The sequence below is a fragment of the Prenolepis imparis genome, unplaced genomic scaffold, assembly GCF_030444845.1.
Source record: "Prenolepis imparis isolate NDT839.2.m4 unplaced genomic scaffold, iyPreImpa1.0 SCAF_9, whole genome shotgun sequence".
Lineage (NCBI taxonomy): Eukaryota > Metazoa > Arthropoda > Insecta > Hymenoptera > Formicidae > Prenolepis > Prenolepis imparis.
This window is the reverse complement of record NW_028141167.1, coordinates 13669432-13693420: the sequence shown is the minus strand read 5'-3', so window position 1 is coordinate 13693420 and position 23989 is coordinate 13669432. Positions and strand designations below refer to the sequence as shown.

At 28.4% G+C, this 23989-nt stretch overlaps 1 protein-coding gene across 3 annotated transcripts; it reads left to right on the top strand.

Moving 5' to 3' along the window:
- Positions 1-13914: 13914 nt before the first annotated feature.
- On the top strand, positions 13915-22613 carry LOC145941113 (RAB11-binding protein RELCH homolog). 3 transcript variants are annotated; one of them, XM_083046993.1, is made up of 16 exons: positions 13917-14125; positions 14519-14719; positions 14986-15144; positions 15227-15579; positions 15673-15786; positions 15958-16202; positions 16386-16696; positions 16883-17169; positions 17498-17825; positions 18229-18382; positions 18704-18827; positions 19011-19281; positions 19614-19749; positions 20477-20676; positions 20867-21128; positions 22282-22613. In XM_083046993.1, the coding sequence occupies exons 1-16, from the start codon at positions 14074-14076 to the stop codon at positions 22427-22429; spliced, it is 3345 nt and encodes a 1114-aa protein (XP_082903119.1). In that variant the 5' UTR covers positions 13917-14073; the 3' UTR covers positions 22430-22613. The 3 variants fall into 3 exon arrangements, with proteins under 3 accessions (XP_082903121.1, XP_082903122.1, XP_082903119.1); XM_083046995.1 differs by lacking the exons at positions 20867-21128; positions 22282-22613 and having other exon boundaries at positions 13915-14125; positions 19614-19786; positions 20477-20612; XM_083046996.1 differs by lacking the exons at positions 20867-21128; positions 22282-22613 and having other exon boundaries at positions 13915-14125; positions 19614-19772; positions 20477-20531.
- Positions 22614-23989: the final 1376 nt, after the last annotated feature.

The following is a 23989-nucleotide window of genomic DNA, read 5'->3' as shown; positions in this document are numbered from 1 at the left end:
TTATAATTATGTCACTGTTTAAAATATAATATTCAATCTTATAATATAAAATTTCGTGAGTTTTGTTCTAAATTTTGCGTAATGTAATTTATAATATTAAATTTACATTGATTGAGATTGATATTGTTCTCTGGGTAGTTAAAACAACGTTCTGAGAGTAAAGTCTTGATAGCATTTTATTTGGTACATATTACGTAGCTAATATTACAGATTTGACTTCCTCTGACCTATTAAATTGCCCTATTTTTTTAACTTAAAGCTTTCTAATCTAAAAAGTATCAGATTTTTTAGACCCTAATTTATCTTTCTCATCATTTAATTTTTAAATAGATTTATAGCAAATTAAATTAAATTACACTTAGTTAAATTACAGATAATTGTATCTTATATATTTTTCGCCAACTTCTCTCTCTCACACACACAAGCGTGTTTAATATCGAGTATATTGATCACAATTCTAAAAGTCTCATTGATGCCTCTGATTATAGGATATTAAAATCTTGATGAATAATAGCACAAAGTAAAAGAATCCGAATAGCTTTATCGACACGATATAAGCGATATACATAAGCGATGTAAGCGATAAAATTGTAATTATATTAATTGCTTTGCGAACACATTGCTTGATAATTATCCACTTATCAAGCATCGATTAGACATACAAGTTTCTTTATATGTCTTATAACATTATTTGTATCTACAATTTGTTATATTTTGTTATATTTATTTGTTATATCTGTTATATTTGTTACATTACATTATATTTTGTTTGTTATATAATAGCATAAATCTCTCTATTCTTGATTTTATAATTGTAGTTTATTAAAGGTCAAATGTAAACAAAGATGATTAATTAAGCAGATATTAAATTTTTGTAACTGTTTTCAATTCTTGACATGCATTTATTATAATAAAAATGATAAAAATTGCAAGCAATCTTATAAATAAAATGCCGTTATTAGATAAGTGTAATGGAATATATTTTTTATTTACAATTATTCATTACACATGTTTATATTATATAATTTGATTAATATATTCCACACACATATTCTTTCGTTTATTATTCGAAGCTTATTTTATTCATTTTGAAAGATGTGATTTTTGTATATTAAACATACCCTTCAAAAAATAATAATTAAACAAATTGAAAAATTTGTAATATTCGCATTTGTTGTAAAGAATATTTGTGATTATATAATTTTTAATCATTTACTAGGTGGGATTATTAGCAGTATATTTTATTAAAATAATAATTAATCGAAAAAGTTAAGACACACGTTAGGCAGATAAAATGTGTATAATTATTTACATTCTTATAACGAATCATACGTGGTTTCACGACCTTCCGTTTTTCCTTTACCATCTTCTATTTTCTCTGTTTATTTTTCGTTGAAATAATTATTCTTTGTACCTAGTAGTGCACGAACTGTAATACGAAGAAGATATCATGGAAACGTCGAGTAAAGATAATAGATTTAACGATTATATCACGTTACACACCGATAAAGCAACGTGCGATATTTGTCATGATGTCTTTGCCATATCTATAAAATTAGAAATAGTATTAATTCATTTATTAGAAAAGCATAAGGATAAGTATGATGTTTCATCAAATATTTTACATAAAGATTCAGTGTGGAAATTTTATACAATACAAAACAGCAACATCACATGCATATATTGTGACGAAATTTATCATCCAGCAATCCTTAATTATAAAACAATTAAACACTTATATAAACACTTAGAAACACAACATAATATTAGTGAAGATACAGCGGAAAAAATATGTAAATGGCTACGTAAAAAATACATATTTGATGAAAGTGCGAAAGAATATAATTGCATACGTTGCAGTAAATCTATTCTAAATAAATCTGGTGCCTTAATGAAGCACTTGTTCGAAGTTCATGACATCGATCCTTCCGAGGATAGGGAAATCACAGAAAAGAAGTAAGAGAAACAACAATAAATTGAATATTATTATTTTTCGTCTCTTGAATCATTTATAAATAATTCTTGTAAAATGAGTAGCACTTAGTATAACGAATAAAATCATAAAATTCAAATATTTAGCATATATTTAATTATCATATATAAATATCATATACTATAAAATTTCAAGTTAATTCAAGTTATCTAGTACTGTATAAATATATGCTACAACCACACACAAACTCACATACACACACAAGATATAATGTAAAGCAAAAATTTTTGTATCTGGTTATTTTTTGAATGTCGAATTTAAAAGATATCAAAAATTAAAATACTAAAAGAAGCAGAAATTTTAAGATATAATAATAGTTTATAAATAGTATTAATTTTGATTTAATGTTACAAATTATACATTGTACACATGATTCAAACAAGACTTTGTAATATTTGATTAATCCAACAATATTCATTTGTTGTTCTATGCAGATTCTCGATATATTCTCATTTCTCTAATTTAGAATCTGGAAGAGAATGGGTAATGGAATATTTTACAAAAAACGTAGAGCTACGTCAAGCTACATGCATTATTTGTGATAAAGGTTTCAAACTTTACAATTTGTATCTTAATTTATATAATCATATAAAAATATATCATGATGACAATTATCGACCAAATAATAATTCACAAGAAGATTTCATTCCTTTTTCACAAAAAAAAATAAAATGCAATATTTGTCATAAAATTGTTACTATCAATATCCATCCTTCACAATACATGGAAACACATTTACTAACGTACCATCAACTTAATAAAAATAAAACAGCAAAATTTTTAACCTTGGTGTCGAACAATTTTCATATAACAATCTTTCAGACATCAAAATGCAAGATTTGCAAATACATTATTCAAGAAAATACTTTGTTAAAATTTATAATACATTTAATTGAAGAACATAATAATGATGTCATGATACCTTCGGATATTATACCAGAAAAGTAAGACTAACAGATATAAATAAAATATTACTATTTTTTTATTTTTAATTATTCATATGCACTTTTGTATAGAATAAATAGTACTGGGTATAATAAAGAGAACAATATAAATATTATACATTTTTGGGTAATCTCTGACTTACAATTTTAGCTAATATTTTGTCAAAATGCGATTATATTTACAAACTACTGCATTTAATATTACTGTAATCTAAAGTAATTTGTGATAATTTAAAATAGTATAAAGTGTGATTAAGTATATACATAAAAATTAATCGCGCAAGAATTTTTGTATTTGACTAGTATTTGCATATGGATGAAAATATCGAATTCAATTTATCAGCATCAAAAAATTGTATAATACAAATATTCTGTTAATAACAACAATGTGTCTATTTAATAATTCTATTTTGATCACACATAATTAAAGAAAGACTTTATAATGAATAATTTAGACCATTTTTTTCTATATTCTGTGCAGCTTATCGAGTAAATTAAGCAGTCATTTCAATTCTGGTATAAGTGTTCAAGATATTCCATCATGTATTTATCAGCAGCCACCTAGTTGTAACGTTCGTAATGTTAACAATTTATCTTCGGAAATGAGACCAACGGGGTAAAGTCAAAAAGATAAATTCAAAATGATATTTCTTTTTAATTATTTACATATATTTTTGTTGCATATAAATAAGTATTATACACTCGGCAAAAAAAACGATACACTTGAAAAGTAGTAAAAAATTGTGAAAGTTCAAAAATTTATAACTCAACTAATAATTACGATATCGAGGTGTTTAAAAAACGAAAATGAAGCTTGAATCTCCCCGGAATTTCCCCGCGTAAAAAGAGATTCTTTTCTTTCCTTCATTTTTTTCTTTTTTTTACACGATGAAATCCTCATGGATATTCTCCGATCTCCAAGGAAGTAGTGCCGAACTCGTACCAGAGAAAAATCCCGCGAATATCCTACTCGGACTTTGTTTGCGCAAGATGTTCGGCACGATTTTTCAAAACAGCCTGCATTCAATGCAACATTCTTGAATAAAATTGCAAGTTTGAAATGATAAAGATAGCAGATACATTTTAAATCATAATTTGTCGTTAAAAAACCGACTTTTTTCAAGTTAAGATAATTCAGCGAAAAATTATCGTAGTTCCGCCAAAGCGCATTTTAAAGGTAAAAGTTTGAATTTTCACGTGCTTTTTATCCCATTGAGTTACGTCGAATGATTCACGCCGTGCAATTCAGAAAAGTCGACCTAACATTTATCAGTTTGCAGGTTCTCACTCTGTGATTTGTCATTGCAAAACTGATCATTCCACGTAATCGGCACTAGAATTTTCTCAAACTACGGATTCCAAGCTTCATTCTCATTTTTTAAACACCTCGATATCATAATTATTAACTGAGTTATAAATTCTTGAACATTCACAGTTTTTTCACTACTTCTCAAGTGTATCGGTTTTTTTGCCGAGTGTATTAAGTAAAATGGCCTATAATGTCTTAAATTTAAATTATTTAAATATTTAGCTCATGTTTACCACAAATATTATTCAAAGCAAGTTTTAAGTTCTAAGGTTTGAAGTTAATAATTTTTTGACATAAAATGTAAAATATCTTTCAAAATATCTAGTTTTCAGTAATCTTATCTTAATACTTTTACACACGGAAAAATGAGACCAATCAATTCATGTAAAGAAAACAGATAATTGTTTTAAAAAAAAGTATGTGTAATTTGCAACATGCATAGCTGCGAACTTTTTCTTAAAAGCAACTAGGTGTTTTCTTTACAGCAATTAATAAGTTTCATTATTCCGTGCATAAAAGTATTAAGGTAAGATTACTGAAAAATGAATATTTTACAAAATATTTTACGACAAAAAATTGTCAACTTCAAGGCTTATAACTCGAGAAGTATTTAAAGAAAAATATTTAATTGTAGCGTTTTGAGAAGCTCTCGAGATAACTACAACAATATGCATTAAAATATGGGGGTTTCTATTTAAAAAACTGAAGGTAACCTTTATGTGATTTTTAAACGACTTTCCAAGGTCAAATTATCGACACCATTTTATATCCTGTTCACAGTCATAAGACTTTTGTATGAAATATTTTTCTCTAAAATGCTTTGTTTCCAAGATATAAGTTTGTAACACTTTAAAAAATTCACCTGTATATATTCACGTGTCAACTTAATTAAAATTATAACAAAATTCAATCATACGTTAAGTTTCATACTTGTGTAATTAGTAAAATGTGTGACAGTTTAATTATGTACTGCTTAAATAAGAGTAAATATTTAATTGAGCAAGATTTTATGTATTTGATAATAATATATGCATGCGATATTTCTTAAAATATCAAATTCAAGTTTTCAGCGAAAAGTGATTGGAGAGAAAAAGTGTTTCATTAATAATAACAGTGTATACTTAATAATTGCATATTGTACATATAATTCAAAAAAGATTTTATAATTATAACTATTTCAGCCATTTTCATTATCTATTTTATGCAGATTTTCGAGTGATAGAAGCGATCTTTATAATACTAACAATAATACTCCAAATATAACTGCACCATATAATTATCAGCAGCCATCCAGTTATAACGTTTGTGATAATATGAACTATGCACCTTCAGAAAGCAGATTAACGGGGTAAAAAAAACGGGAATAAATTTAATATTACATTTACTTTTAATTATTACACTTGTTTCAATGAGTACTTTATAATAACGACTAATTCAGCTATTTTCAATATCTATTCTGTACAGATTTTCGAGTGATTCAAGCAGTCCTTATAATACTGACAATAATACTGACAATAATACTCCATATATAACTACACCATATAATTATCAGCAGGCATCCAGTTATAACATTTGTAATTATATGAACTATGCACCTTCAGAAAGCAGATTAACAAGGTAAAAAAAACGGGAATAAATTCAATATCACATTTACTTTTAATTATTACACTTGTTTCAATGACTTTATAATAATGACTAATTCAGCTATGTTCAATATCTATTCTGTACAGATTTTCGAGTGATTCAAGCAGTCCTTATAATACTGACAATAATACTTCAAATATAACTACACCATATAATTATCAGCAGCCATCCAGTTATAACGTTTGTGATAATATGAACTATGCACCTTCAGAAAGCAGATTAACGGGGTAAAAAAAACGGGAATAAATTCAATATCACATTTAGTTTTAATTATTACACTTGTTTCAATGAGTACTTTATAATAACGACTAATTCAGCTTTTTTCATTATCTATTCTGTGCAGATTTTCAAGTGATTCAAGCAGAACTTATAATACTGACAATAATATTCCAAATATGACTGCACCATCTAATTATCAGCAGCCATCCAGTTATAACGTTTGTAATTATATGAACTATGCACCTTCAGAAAGCAGATTAACAAGGTAAAAAAAACGGGAATAAATTCAATATCACATTTACTTTTAATTATTACACTTGTTTCAATGAGTACTTTATAATAACGACTAATTCAGCTTTTTTCATTATCTATTCTGTGCAGATTTTCAAGTGATTCAAGCAGTCCTTATAATACTGACAATAATACTCCAAATATAACTGCACCATCTAATTATCAGCAGCCATCCAGTTATAACGTTTGTAATTATATGAACTATGCACCTTCAGAAAGCAGATTAACAAGGTAAAAAAAACGGGAATAAATTCAATATCACATTTACTTTTAATTATTACATATGTTTCAATGAGTACTTTATAATAACGACTAATTCAGATATTTTCATTATCTATTCTGTACAGATTTTCGAGTGATTTAAGCAGTCTTTATAATACTAACAATAATACTCCAAATATAACTGCACCATATAATTATCAGCAGCTATTCAGTTATAACGTTTGTAATGATATGAACTATGCACCTTCAGAAAGCAGACCAACAAGGTAAAGGAACGAATAAATTCATTTGTTTACTATTTTATTTTTGTTCAATTATTTACATACATGTTTATTTTGTTGCATATAAATATGTATTATATTGAGTAGAATGGTGTATATATAATGACTAAAATAATTTATAATAATTTAAATAATAATAATATAATAATATAAATATTTAGTCTGTTTTTATTACAAATTTTATACATATTAGACTCAACTTAACTTAGCTAATATTATATCAAAATACAATATTAGCTATTAGCTATTATACAAATTGTGCGAAATGTTGTACTTTATATTCTTGTAATCGATAGTTTGTGACAGTTAAGTATGAATTGTGAAGAAAAAAAGTAAAAGTTAAATAATTGGACAAGATTTTTTGTATTTGTATTTGCATGTCGAGTTTTTAAAAATATCAAATTCAAGTGTTCAGTAACAAATTAATGGATAGAAAAAGTATTTTATTAATAATAACAGTGTAGGATTTATAATGTTATGCATTGTGCACATATGATTCAAACATAATTAACCAACAATTTTAATTTTTTTTTCTGTGTGGACTATAGAATAATTTAAAAAATTCCTCTTTTGATTCTGATAGATATACAGATATTACTTCATCAAGCAGCAGTCAATAGTCAATCCAGAGATATGACCAGTGTTCTGACTTTTATAATATCAACAATTAGATAGATCCATCGTCGTTTGTAAATCAGAACAATGAGGTAAAAAAAACAGCAACTAAATTCAACATTATTATTTAATTTTTTTTCTATTATTTATATATACTTTTGTATAAATATCAATTGATATTACAATGAGTGGAATTATTTGTTATAGATAAAATTATATATATTATTAACACGCGTGGCTCACGTCATCAGTTTTTCGCAACAAGCCAGACAAGTGCAAGTGTACGCAATATATGTCTATATTTTAGTGTTCGACTCGTAGATTAAATCATCTACGTAATAAAAAGCTACTACAAATTGAAAATTGCGTGTTTTATATTCGCAGTTTTAAATTACATTTTTTTTATGAAGTAATCATATTATAGTGTATAAATCAAATTCTTTTCTGAAAATTGCATCGTGTATTACTTTTGCGAAATCTTGTCATTCTCAAATTAAAGTTGCTAAAATTAAAATTTTTAAGTAAGTTTCCTTCAAAATTGTTTATGCTATATATCGAACATGAGTTCCAAAAATTGTATATTAATTGTATATCAACAACTACGAAAAATAATCGTTCATCATTTTGTTTCTTTTTTTTCTTATATAACTTGAATAACATTACATTTCATCTAATTTTACAATGCGTATCGTTATTTACGTCCAACTAAATTATTTTAGTTTATTTCTTGCAAAATTTTTTATTTTCGAAAATTTTATTTATAAAAATTTTACATGTATATAATGATAAATTTATTATAATAAATATTTATTAAAAATTAATACATATATTATAGTATAAATTAATTCTTTTCTGAAAACTACGTCGTACTATATTGCAAAATCTTATCATTCTCAAATTAAAGATATCAAAACTTTTGAATAGTTTCTCCATTGATATTATATCAAATTTGTTTATTTTTATAAATTTAATTTATTGATTTTGATAGATTTAATGCATAAATGTAATATCGAGAATCAGATCATCGTGTAATTCAAACAAAATTCTTTTTAATTCTGATAGATATGTTGAAGATATTATTATATCTAGCAGAAATCCCAGCAGAAAGCGCAGTCAACCCAGATATCTATAAACCCAAAGTCTTCTTATTTTAATAATGTTAACAATAAGATCGATCCATCTTTGGAAATCAGACCAACGAGATAAAAAAACAACATAAATTTAAAATATTTAGCATGTTTACCACAAATATTATTGTATATTCGTGTCAACTTACCATAGCTTAATAATACATCTGAATAAAATTATGATTTCATATCTGAATCATTCAGATACATCTGAATAATATTAGTTTTGATTTATTGTTAAAAATTATACATTGTACACATGATTCAAGCAAGACTTTGTAATATTGATTAATTTAACAATATTTATTTCTTCTTCTATGCAGGTTCTCAATGTATCCTTCATTCTCTCTTAATGAATCTGGAAAAGGATGGTTATATGAGAATATTTTACAAAAAACGAAGATCGAGCAACATGTGATATAAATTTTTGTGGACTCTTATATGTTACGATATAAATTTTGATAAAGATTATGTGAAAATTTATATTGTCACATAGAAATTCTTGAGAATTTTCTTTGCAATATATGCATTTTGATGTCTGAAAGATTGTTTGATGAAAATTTTTCAACATCAAAGTTAAAAGTTGTTCTGCTTTATGTTTATTAAGTGACGATATAAATTTTGATGATCAAAATTTATATCGTTACATAAGAATAGGCCATAAAAATTATAAAACTGAAAAAAATTCCCGAGAAAGATATACTTTACTTCTACACAACAAAATAAGAATAAATCAAAATGTACTAATTTGTTATAAAAATTGTAATATCTTGTTTAATCCTTATTGGAAGATGGAAAAACATTTAATCGATCGTACACTTAATAAACATAAAGCACAAGAACTTTTAACCTTGATGTTGAAAAATTATCATCAAACAATCTTTCAGACATCAAAATGCATGCATTTTGCAAAAAAAATTTTCAAGAAAGTAATTCTTTCAAATTAATGATACATTTGAAAAGAAAGCAATAAGAAAGATTAGAAGGTAAGTCTATAACGTATATATAAATTTAATATTACTATTTTTTTCTTTTTAATCATTTAATTATATGCACTTTTGTATAGAATAAACAGTATTGAGTATAATAAATAGAATAATATATAATTAAGATATATTTAACAATACATATATAATATATATATTTAACAATACATATATAATATATATATTTAACACATATATAATGACACATATATAATATATATATATATATATATATATATATATTTAACATATATATTATGAATATTCGGGTCTGACTTACAATTAGCTAATATTTTTCTCAAAATACGATTATATTTACAATCTACTATATTTTAATACTACTGTAATCTAAAATAAATCTTTGTGATAATTTAAAATAATATAAACTGTGATTAAGTATAAAAACTAATCGCGCAAAGATGTTTTTATTTGAATAGTATTTGCATGTCGAATTTATAAAAATATTGAATTCAAGTTTTTATAAAAAATTGCGTAGAAAATGTTTCACTAATAATAATTACAATTATTTGATATTTATTTTTATTACACGTACATTGTGCTGATATGATGCAAACAAGATTAAATAATATAGATTTATGTAATAATTTTTATCTTTTATTCTGTGGATTATCTATATAGTGATTCAAACTCTCTTTTAAATTCTGATCTAGAAACGCTGAAGATATTACTACACCAAGCAGCAATTAGCAGCCTATAATACTCAGAGATTTGGTTAAAGTTTTGATTTTGATGATATGTTAACAATAAGATCGATCCATCTTCGGAAATGAGATCAATAATCCCTTTCTAAAAAAAGGCATGTTATTGACATTGTTGTCGCTTTTCTGCGATACTAATTGGCTGTCTCGATTCGCGTTGTGCATTTACTGCATTATATTCATAGCATCGAGCAGCTGTCATCGCGAGAGTTAGCAGTTTGTCAGTTTGTTTGACAGTTTGTCCAAAATAAAATAAAATAAAATAATTTTTTATGTTTTAAATAATATGTTATAATACTTTAAACTCGATTAATATTTTTGATAGTTATCAGTTGATTTCTGTCAAAAATATTAATCGCAGATAAAGTATTATAACATATTATATTACTTAAAATATATTATTATTTTAATTATAATAATATATTGTAAATAAAATAATATGTTATAATATATAGTTATAATATATGTATACTTTATCCGCGATTAATATTTTTTGACGCAGAAATCAGCTAATAACTGTCAAAAATATTAATCGAATTTAAAGTAATAAAACATATTATTATTTTATTTTATTTTGGACAAACTGTCAAACTGCTAACCCTCGCAATGACAGCCTCTCGATGTTATGAATATAATTTACAATGCAAATTGAGGCAGCTAATCAACATCGCAAAAAAGAGGCAACTTTTAGGCAGCTTGCGAATACAGAATTATGCGCGATTCCATTTTAAAATCAATGGACTATTTTATTCTCAATTTAGCGTCAATATCTCATAAATGATTAATTTAACACTGCTATATCTTTTCGCGTATATATATGTATATTTATTACACCATTATTTTATATCACTGTTTCGCATTTAACCCTTTAATCATGATGTCCAAATTAATTAATATTGCTTATTATTTATTATTATAAATTTTAACTTGTCATATTTTATCGATTTATACTCTTTTTATTGACCTATACTACTTACATTTATTACATTATTTTATGTCACCATTTTGTATTTAACTTTTTAATTTATGATGTCAAAATTAATTAATATTGCTTATTATTTATTGTTATATGTATTGATTGATAGTGTTTTTATTAACTTATGTTACTTTCATTGATCTACACTACTTTCATTGACCTATACCACTTATATTTATTACATCATTATTTTATATCACTGTTTTGCATTTAATCCCTTAATTATAATGTTTCAAATTAATTAATTTTACTTATTATTTATTATTATAAATATTAACTTTTAATATTTTATTGATTTATACTACTTTTATTGACCTATACTACTTACATTTACTACATTATTTTATGTCACCGTTTTACATTTAACTTTTTAATTTATGTACACATTTATATATATATATATATATATATATATATATATATATATACATATACATTTATGTACATATTTATATATATATACATACATTTATGTACATATTTATATATATATATACATACATTTATGTACACATTTATATATATATACATTTATGTACGCATTTATATATATATATACATTTATGTACACATTTATATTTTTATTGCATTTGTATTTAGATTATTTTAAGCATATCAATCATATTATTTCCAAGATCATCTTGTTAAAAACTTTATAATTATATATAGAATATTCTATAACTTAATTGCGCAAACTTTTACTTTTTCGAAAAAAAATTATATAATTATTCTTTACATTATTTTTTAATTATTTTAATTATTATTCTTATTTTTATCTGTTTAAATAATGCATAAAATAATAATAATGTAAAAATATATAACAAATAATATAAAGTAATAATGTAAAAAAAATATATATATATGTATAACTATAGAACAGACTGCACTATCTCTGCAGTAATATGTGTCATTTATGTTCGAAAAATCGTCTGAGTTAATAGGGGAATATAATTTGCAAAGAGGTAGTGTCGATAGTGCAGCAATAAATATATTCGAAAAATCATCCGCGTTAATAGGAGAATATAATTTGCAAAGAGGTAGTGTCGATAGTGCGGCAATAAATGTCTTTTAATATGTCCGAAAAATCGTCTGAGTTAATAGGAATACATGTTATGCAAAGAGGTTGTTCGAAGTAACGTCGGTAATGAAGGTTGGTAAATTATCGACGTTATTATCGATAAATTATCAACCTTTATTACCGACGTTACTTCGATCTACCTCTTTGCATAATATGTATTCCTATTAACTCAGACGATTTTTCGGACCTGAAGACACATATTGCTACACTATACCTCTTCACAAAATATGTTCCCCTATTAACTCAGACGATTTTTCGAGCGCAATTATATTATTGCTCGTTAACTATTTATCTCTTCGCAAAATATAATCTATTAATTTAGATGAATTATCGAAGATATTAAAAGACTCGTATTATTGCACGTTAATTGCATTAATAATTATCTGTAAATTAATAACAAAAATATATGAAAACTGATTTTTCTCGCAGATTCTGCCACTGAATAAGCGCAAGAAAGAGTCCTGATGTCTTTTAATATATTTTAAATAATATGTTATAATACTTTAAACTTGATTGATATTTTTGAAAGTTATCAGCTGATTTCTATCAAAAAATATTAATCGAGAATAAGATATTATAACATATTATTTACAACATATTACTATTTTAATTTTTTATCATATTATTTAAAAATTTAATTAATAAATTAACGCTTTAATCAGCTGATTTCTATGAAAAACTATTAATCGAGTTTAAACAAATTTTATATTATTTTTAAAAAAATATTTTTTTTAACATAAAACCGAAGAATGGCGCGCGCGTAGTGCGCGCTTGTGTTGTTCTAGTGTTGTAAAAAAACGGCGATAAATTTAATATTTACTATTTCATTTTTTTTCTATCATTATTATTTACATATACATATATTTATATGTACATATAAGTTAGATGTTACAATTATTAGTTAATTTATTTATAATAAATGAGATCATAAGCCGTAAATATTTAATTAAATAAATGTATAATATTTATCATTAATATTATAAATATTCGAGTCAACTATACTTTTTAAATATCTTATCAAAATATCAGATTATAAATTTATTCACTGTATTTAATAATCCAGTAATTAGTAATTTATTTCTATGCGTGTGGTTACTGTGGTTACCTTCAAGGTGCCTTTTCATGCTGACGCTCGACGCTCATTTTTAGCGTCAAAAGACGTCACGTGACCAAAAATAAAGATACCAATTCGTCAATTTTGGTCACGTGACGTCTTTTGACGCTAAAAATGAGCGTCGAGCGTCAGCATGAAAAGGCACCTTCAGATGAAATTTCATGAGCAGTGAAATGCAGCAGCAGTTTAGTAATTTCTAGATACAATTTGGTGATTTCTTTGATTTAGCGCAAAAATCACCAAATTGTATCTAGTAATACGGCCTGAGACTGTGCTCATCGATATTCACCAAAGAATATCAAAAATCGATATATCGGACCTCAAAAACATCGGCAATTAAAAATCGATTAATCGACAAAAAAAATCGGACGTTTCGATTAATCGGTCAATATTGCGCATCCCTACAGATGAGTTGTCATTGGACTTTCCTATAAATAATCGTCTTTTATTACATATGTATAGCGTGTTTAGTGTGTCAGGACGTGCGCAAGACAATTTAACATTGTCTTACGTGGAAATGTCATTTTTTAGAAACACCTGAGCGCAATCAACACAATGACGAGTTCGGTCGAAGAGATAAAAGAGCCACTGTCCGTAAACAATAAAGGTTATCCTTTCGTTTACTGATCCTTGTAGCAATATGTATTAGCAATTATTCGATTGCAAATATAATTGGCTAATAACTAAATGTGTAATTTGCAATTTCTGTACTATACAGGGTGTCCCATGACTGAAGGTCCATACTTTAAGGGCGTGTTGCTGATGCCATTTAGAGTAAGAAAAGTCTAATAAACATATGTCCGCAAATGCTTCCTAACAGAAATACAAGCATTGAAAGTTGATATGAATATGTGAAACATTTTCTATTAGTCTGTTATGTTTATTAAACTTTTTTTACTCTAAATGGCATCAGCAATACGCCCTTAAAGTATGGACCTTCAGTCATGGGACACCCTGTATATGTTTCCTTTGAATAAGTTTTTTTCTATTGTCATTTCAGGATACATGGCTCCAAGGATGTCGATATCCTACGAAGAGATGGCGACGAAGCTTCTCAACGAGAAGCTTCTCTTGACAGCTTTGGAATTGCACGCTGAATTATGCGAAGCTGGCAAGGAACTGCCTATGCTTAGAGAGTTCTTTTCAAATCCAAACAATTTCGAGAATTCTAACATCAAGCCAGAACCGTATACACCGATGCGTATGTATCTTGTTAATTGGCATAGATTTTGATCTTGAATAGTTTTTTGAAATAAAATGAATATATTTATTTAACTTGTAAAATATATATTTATAAAACACATGAAGAAAAATAAATAATTGGACTAATTTAATCATTTTTTCAAGCAAGAAAAATAGTAGTTTTAATATTCGCATATTTTATTGGCTGATATGAATTATTATATCTTAACACATTGTTTGACGATAAATAAATATAATAATTATAAATAAAACATTACATATTAGCCAGATCTTCTAGTCAGGCGACTTTGGATTCTCTGGACATGACGCGATATTCGGAAGATGGAGCTGGCGTTGATGAAAGAGTCGCTATTCTGGAATTTGAACTGCGCAAGGCCAGAGAAAATATTTCTGCACTGCGTGCTAATCTAACTGTAGTAACAGGTATGTTTTTCTTACATAGTATATTTCCATATTGATTTGTATGCATTTTTAATTAATAATATATTGTGATTAAAAATTTTAGAGTTGGAAGGTACACTGAAGACACCAGACAAGAGCTCTGAAAAGAATCTCACCATCAAACTGCCCATCAAACCACACGAACAGCGAGCACTGAATTTTCTCATCAATGAATACTTGCTGGCAAGATCTTACAAGCTTACCTCGATTACTTACAGTGACGAGTGCGAAGATCAAGACTTTGAGGATTGGCAAGATGTTGGATTAGATATACCAAAACCTGTAGAATTATTGCAGATATATCGGGAGTATATGAGAGCCAATGGATATGACAAACCCCCATCTGTCAGTGTTGCCGTACAAACGGACTTTGTTATCGAAGAGGTGGAAGAGCAAAAGGATGAATCTCAGGAAATGGTTTGTTACTTTGGATAATTACAGAGCTTCTATAAAACTTGTGAGAAGTATCCTTTCTCAAATTCTAAGAATGTATTTCTATATTCCTTACAGGTAGAGCAAATTGAAAGGTTACAGCAGCAAATTACAGTATTGGAACAAGAGAAAACTGCTCTTCAAGAAATTATTTCATCAAACAAGGAGAATGTTATAGAAAATCCAGTCAAAGTGAGTCTATTAATTAAATAAAGAAAACTTTCCTTTTTCTATATAAAATTTTGCAATCAATAATTTAAAAATTGGAAGGATTATAAATCTATACATATTCTAAAATTTCTTAATAATTTTATTGAACAGTACACATTATATATGTTGCATAAAAAAAATTATTGATTACAGTCAGGTAGTTGTGGAACTATCCGTACCATCAATTCCAGCTCGACAACTCCTGACAAGTTTGAACTGCTTGAACCATTACCAAGGGACATGTCAATCACCACTCAGGAACCGGAAGAAGATGATAGCGCTTCTGCAGTAGTTAGCCTAGACGAGACAGATCCAGGAGACAAAGAATGGACTAGACTGCAGTTACCTAGAGTAAATGTTACAGAGAAATCCTCTGTCTTACCAACCTCATCCTCCAGGTTAATTATTTTATTATACATATTTAATTTTAACAATGTAAGATTTTGTATCGAGTTAATCAAAATTAATTAGAGCTAGAAAATAAAATAAATTTTATAAAGTAGATATACATAAATTCATGATATGTGTGTGAAAATTTAGAGAAGAGAGATTAAAGATTTCTCTGATGATATATATTGCAGGGATTTGCCGACAAAATTCAAATTAGAAATAGCGACGCATTGCTTGGCGAATGTTTCGGGATCAATAATATCTTCGATGGAGGAGCCATTGAAGCGTGGAGTCACACGAGATACATTAGTCAAGATTCTGACGTATATTCTGCCACGTGTAGTGCCCAACATCATCCTAAACAAGCGCGAAGAGATCATTCCTTTGATTCTCAGTGCGATTCATCTGCATTCCAATTCCAGCGAGAGAGAGAAATTGCTGCAGCTGTTGTTTAACTTGAAAAAGAGGCCACAGGAGGACGAGCGGCAAATGATATTGGCTGGTTAGAGCAATATTCAATATACAATTTAATGATCTAGATTATTCTAGATTATTAAATTTAAATTATTTAACATTTATGATTTTTAGAAAAAAAGAATTTGCTTTCAACAATATTTATACGATTTAGAAATTTAGAATTTTGATTACTCAAAACTAAATCGTTTCTTTCTATTTCTTGTACCACTAGGCTTAGTCGTAATGGCAAAACTTGCGGAAGAGCCACTGGAAGGCGAAGAAATCCTAACCATCTGTTGGGAGCAGAGCCAACACAAGTATCCGGAGAGAAGATTGTTAGCCGTTGAATGTTGTTCTGTGCTGGCATCCTATACATCGGCTTCCATCAGGAACTCGCTCATGCTATCGATGCTGCAACAGATGTTATTGGAAGATAAAGATCCTGTTGTTCGAACTAGCGTTGTGAGAAGTCTCGCACTGCTTATAGCTTTAATGGATGATCCTGACAAATATTTCCAGGTAAATATAGAATATTATTTCATTTTACATACGTATATATATTATATATATTTTTCTATATTTTTATTTTATATTATATATATATATAATATTTTTATTTTATATATTATATATATTTTTTATATATATTTTAGATGTATATATTATATATATTATATATTTAATATATATTATTATATATTTTGGATTTTATTTTGGATATATATATATTATATTATTTCATTTTAATATATTTTTATATTATTTTTTCTTTTTTAAGTTTTCGTATATATCGCGATAATACATACATATAGATCTATCGTTACATATAAATTTACATACATTATAGTGCGAGGAATTGGCGTTAACTGCACTTAATGACACCTCGTCGACAGTCGTCGAAACGGCATCCTCAGTATTATTACCGGTTCTGGCACAATGGGCGTTATCTTTGAAGAGGCTGCATCTGAATCTGCTGCCGCGCATAATCTCGAAAGTGAAGAATCAGTTGAAGCCGACACATTCCCAGACTTCGCCGAACAAGGACTACGTCGACGAGGAAAAATTGGTGCCGTCGATCGGTATCCTACAATATATTCTGCCATATACAGTTTTGTGCGTCGCCGATTCCAACGAGGTGCGAGCCTGCGTCGAGGATGGAACGTCGCCGGATTTGTGTGAGTTGTTAGAGGAAACGAATGAGAATCCATAATGACACAAGTATATAAAAATATATATTTTATTATTATATATAGGAGGAAATAAATATGATAGATAATATAAAGATTTTAGAACATAAAAATATGTCTGAAGATTTGAGATTTAAAAATTCAAGAATTTAAAGATTGCAAAATTTAAAAAAAAGAACAGGTTCAGAAATTTCAAAGAATTTAGAGCGAGTAAAATGTTGAAAAAATTCAAGTTAAATATTAAAAGTTTGAAACTCCCAGGATTTTCTAGGATTTTCAAAGATCCGTGAAATCTTAGCATCGAGAATTTCTTGTTAGAGATTTTGTATAAAACTCATAAGCTCGCACAAAAACAAAAGCACAAAAGTTTTCTAGAACCTTTGTGGTGCAGCCGAGGAATTTCTGGTCTTGTGTCACTCCAATATCATCGATCCGAGGATATTCTACGAGGGTCCGGTAGACATCGGCGTTGTCCTCAATACTTTCTTCTCCAGATCCTGGGAGGATGCATCCTGGCCAGAATTAGAATGGTTTACGAAAAAACTGTACGTGAATATTATTATTTAATATTATAATTTATAATATTATATTTTTAATATTATATATTATATTATTATATTTATAATATTATATTTTTAATATTATTTAATATTATAATTTCATTATGAAATAATGGTAAATAAATTCTCACAAAAATATAAGTTTGGCAATTTATACATTGATAAATTATTTTTTAATGTGAATATTATTAAAATAAATTTTAATAAATAATTAACAAACTTTGAATGTCAATTTTTTAACGCGAGTTTGATTATTCATATTTCAAGATAACAATCTCAGAGAATATTTGTATTTCCTATTTGCAGAGTATTTGATGTCTTGGAAATGGTGAAATCTGCGGATGCAGCACATGAAAACGTTTTGAAGGCACTTCTTATGTACATTCACTCATTGTGCGTAGGCTTTGGCAAATATATCACACAATCCAGGGTAAATATAATATTCTATATCTAAACAAAAATGTGTCGTTAAGGTGCAAGTTTTTAGATTTTAAAATTTCATAGTTTTCGTAAATATTTTTCTTTCAAACATTCTTAATTAAAAAAATTTTTGATTAATATATTATATATATTGGCATATTTAAAACAATTTTACAAGTAAATACTATTTCAGATACAGACAGTGTTTTCCCCGGAAGTAGCAGAACTCGAGAAACAATTGACAACGCTATCGACAGACAGGAAGAACATGAGTCTCGCATTGATCCCTAGTTACTTGGTGATTCTGAGCACTCTCGATCCCACAGAGCTCGCAAACTACTTCAAACAATTCCTCGTAGTGCTCTCTATGAGCGGCACAAGCATATCCTGGCTGCAAATTGCCGTGAGCATTTTATGTGCTCGCGAACAAATACAAGAATACGTGCTTGCTAGTTTATGGGATGGTTCGTGCCAGATATACCTTTTTTTCCTCTTTATATTACTAGCTTATTAGCTCGTGAGAAAATAATACTCGAGTAATAAAAAAAATTAAAATATTACGTATTATAAAAGGTTTAAAAAAAATACTTATTTCTCTTTTATTATCAAGCTACTATTTTATTTTATTAAAATATACTTCTTAAAAATTTTAAAGTTAAGTTTAAGATATACATATATTGACATATACACACATGTATCTTATTTTCTTAGAATTATTATGTATATTTTGATATTATAATGATATCTTCTGAATCGTATAGATCGAGAACTCGTACAGTTTCTCTCTTCTTCGCAGGTGTGGTACATCAGAGGTCAACCGTAAGATGTGCAGCAGCAACGCTATTCGGTTCTGCTATCGCCCACGTCTCGGATCGACTGGCAAACACCAAGATCGTGCCAGCCATCGTGACTCTCGCCAGCGATCCTGAAGTGTGAGAGATTCTTCTATATGCATGCATGTATCCGAAGGTCTTGGATTTAGTTTAGTATTATTAGTTCCTTCTTAAGGCTCCTGCATCCTCGCCGCGGCCATGTTAGATTGTGACGTCAGAGGCGAGAAAGCACACGCTGAAAATTCTTAGATGGCATTTTTAAATGAAAAGATATTTCGATGAAACACTACTTCAGATGGCTTTAGCACACTTTTAAAATACCTCGAAAACTATTATTTTCCTTCGACAATCAATCAACAACCGTAAAATGATCGTGATATCAAACTTTGTGGAATGACTATGCATGTGCAAAGACCAGGGCCTCATGTTACAGTCATTTTACAGCTGTTGATTGATTATAAAGAGAAAAAGATAATTTTCGAGGTATTTTAAGAGTGTGCTAAAGCCATCTAAAGTGCTGTTTCATCGAAATATCTTTTTACTTCGAAATGGCATTTAAGAATTTTTAGCGTGTGTTTTCTCGCCTCTGACGTCACAATTCCAACATGGTCGGTGAGAAGCCAGGAGCCCTTAAATATAAACTAAAACTGTACGAGCTATTATGTCTATTTATATTTAAAAATATTCAAACATTTGTACAAACGCGAGCCAGCTTCTATATAAAATTATTTACTTTAAAGTGTAATGAATCTCTCTCATCTCTCTCTCTTCTTATTGATATTTATATTCTCTCTACTCTCTGAAATAATAAAACAAATATTTTCAGTGACGTACGATGCGCCGCGATCTCCTCGTTGGGCCGTATAATAACGGAGTGTAGGGTGAGGGAAGCGCGAGATAAAGCACGTCTGACATTGGAAACGATCGCGAAAGATCCTCAAGAACTCTCGCAAACTCTGGCGACTTCATTAGTGTCCACGTTCGCGTCCGTCGCCCCCACTTGTCCGCAAAATTACATAGAAATCAGTAAGTCCATTATCTTTAACTCATCTATCTATCCCTCTTTCTTGTTAATCCGAAGAATAAACATTTGAATATACGATTCTGATCAAAAAGTCATTAATTTGTTCCTCTTACGTCTCTCTACATGCATTTTATTCTTATCTGTCGGTATTATTCTATGTTAATATATCGCCCTATTTTTTGTCAATTGCAGTAATAGCGACACAATTATCGACGATTGCTTTATTCGCGCTTCAACATAGCCGCAAGATCGAACTAGTAAACGCATTAGTAGAAGCATATTCGGTATTGGTCTACTGCCCCTTAAGTAGTCAATGCGTTTCCGAAACGGTGCTGCCGGGTCTAAGGCACCTCGAGACGCTGGTGAATCAGTGTCTGCCTCAGCAAAAAGACGCGGTACGCTCTTTGCTCAGGGAAGCGGAATCCAAGCAGGAGTTGATGAAACCGATGGAGAGGTATATCGTACAAAAAGAATTATGCGATATACAGGGTGTCCCAAAAGTCCTGCAACAGTTAAATATCTCGAAAACAAAGACTTTATGAAAAAAATGTTTTAAATAAAAGTTATAGGGCTTTAAGTGGCATATTAAGTAATAATATTAGTGTCATTATAAATAGGATTGTTAAGGCTATGTAAAATTTACTTTGAAATTTTTTAATGAAAACCCCTATTTTTGATTACATATTCATGTAGCTTATCTTAAGAGCTTTTCAAAACACTATAATAAAATTTTTTTCCGTTAAGTATTCTTCGAGTTACGAGGTTTGTAAGATACAGTATTTTGACATAAAATACAAAATATCTTGTAAAACATTCAATTTTCGGTAATCTTACCTCAATACTTTTATGCACAGAATAATGAGACCAATCAGTTGTAAAGAAAACGCATAATTGTTTTTAAGAAAAAATATGTTGCAAATTGTATACATCTTAAAAACAATTAATTATTTCTTAAAAATAATTGCATTTTCTTTACACCAATTGATTTGTTTAATTATTTTATGCATAAAAGTATTAAGATAATCGAAAACTAAATATTTTACAAGATAATTTGTATTTAATGTCAAAAAATACTGTAAACTTGAAAGCATTATGATTCGAAAAGCACAGAATGAAAAAATATTTTATTATAGTGTTTCCATTAAAACATTTCAAAATAAATTTTACATTAACAATACTATTTATAGTCACACTAACATTATTATTTAATGCGCCACTTAAAACCCTACAATTTTTATTTGAATCATTTTCTTCAAAAAGGCTTTGTTTTCGAGATATTTGACTGTTGCAGGACTTTTGGGATACCCCGTATATAAAAAATCTTAATTATACTTGTATACATAATAAATTTGAATATATAATAAATTAAATCATAAAAATTAATCGTAAAGAAACATACTGTAAATGATATTATAAGTGTCATAAGTAAAAATACATAAGAGAAATTGCATCTTATTGTTAATTATAATTTTTAGTTGTCAACGAATGATCCATAATAAGATTTATAAAATTCTTGAAAATATATATGTGCTCTTTGCAGATATTTTACTTTATATCAAATAAGATAAAATGTTAAAAATTTTTAATTACAAATATTTTTGCTTCAGGACACTCTCGACGAGTTCCGGGTTATCCCTATCTATGGCGACGGTGAATGTGGGTCAGGGCGTCGAAGATATGCGACAAAGGATGAGCAAGATCTTTCAACAGAAAACCGTATCGCCTAGCATGCCGAGTATTTTCCGCAAGAAATAAACTTCTGAATCTCACATACAATTGTGAACAAGAAAAAATCGAGTATTATAAATTGTTCCGCGAGTGTCTCGTCAAGCGTTTTTACGTAACTCGCGACTCGTAACTCAAAATCACACAAGGTTGTTGTTAGAGATAAATGTATAATATTGTTTTAATAAATATTAACTTATTTTTTTATCGCTAACCATAAATTCAATATGTAAATTATTTTATTGAAATATTTAATAAAACGATATATCGTATCGAGAGAGATTCTAAAGAGCGAAAGAATGTGAGTACATGAATTTTTACGTTTCATATAAAAAAAATTAAAAAAAAAACGCGACGTTCCGGCAAATCTTTTCCGCTCACATTTTCCCCCCGTTTATAGTTTGCATTAAAAAATAGAAGATTCAAGACGCAGTGATTAACAGTAATTAATGTTTAATTTCGAAATCTGTTACTTTACATAGTAATAAACAAACGTCATAGATCATATCGTATATCATATCATATATATCGCATATCATATATATAATACACAAGTGTTTTCCTCGTAGTAGTTTACAAAATCAGACTTTCTAGGAATACACATCCTGTTGCGTCCTGCTATCTCTCTCTCTCTTGCTCGGTTCTCTGTTTTCTTCATTTTTTTTCCTTTTTATATAATCACAGCTTATCCTGATGCGTCAACGAAACGTTGCTATTGTGTGTGGTTTTTCTTTCGATTAATCATAATCTCGACACAATATATTTATAATCGCCAGAGAGAATCCGCCGCGACGTCACTCGATCCCGAATGGACAATCTTTTTTTTCGCGAGATCGGAGTCCGCGTCGCGTTTTTTATTTATTATTTCACATATTTACTCTCACGGTGCAATCTTGGAGAAACCCTCGTTATTTGATGCGACACCGATTATCAAAAAATTTTCGAACGTCACCGTAAAAGTATCCGATCTCCGGGGGGAGGGGGGGGGGGGTAACGACCTGATGGGAGAAGGGGGGAAGGGAAGAGGGATCCGAAAGCTCAGTCTATTATATAGAACCAAAATTCGAATGGCGTGTGGATCTCTCTATTTAAAAAAAAATCACATAAATAGCACTCAATTAGCCGTAATGCGCTCATTAAATTAATTAACAGGCAAAGTACTTTCGCAATATCTTACTCTTCTAATCCCTTCTTTCTTTGTCTCTCTCTTCTATTCTAACTAGAATTTATCGCTAAAAAAAAAAAAAAAAAAAACAACGCCGTTAATAATGCGGGCCAATATATATATATCTCTTTCTTTTCCCCTCACACATAATCTATTTTCTCTCGCGATTAGTATCTACAGTGTTAATTAGATCCCTCCGTCTAGTTTTCAGTTAACATACTACATAATTACATTGCGCTTTTTTTTCTTCCACATGTGCGCGATTGAAAAACAAGAAACTAGTCCAAGTAGCAAACTGACGTCATTATAGACGTCTAATGACGTCATGCGACGTCAAAATGACGTATGTTTGCTACCTGGGGTGAAACGCGAGAAAAGGGGTAAACGAAACAAAAAAAAAAGGAACACCAAAGAACCCGTGTTAA

What these genes read in the sequence shown, in the direction of transcription:
- LOC145941113 (XM_083046993.1), top strand. Translation starts at nt 14,074, where the DNA reads ATGACGAGTTCGGTCGAAGAGATAAAAGAGCCACTGTCCGTAAACAAT. An exon ending in ATCCTGACAAATATTTCCAG is followed by an intron (nt 17,170 to 17,497) that starts GTAAATATAGAA and finishes CATACATTATAG; the next exon opens with TGCGAGGAATTGGCGTTAAC. An exon ending in AATATATCACACAATCCAGG is followed by an intron (nt 18,828 to 19,010) that starts GTAAATATAATA and finishes ATACTATTTCAG; the next exon opens with ATACAGACAGTGTTTTCCCC.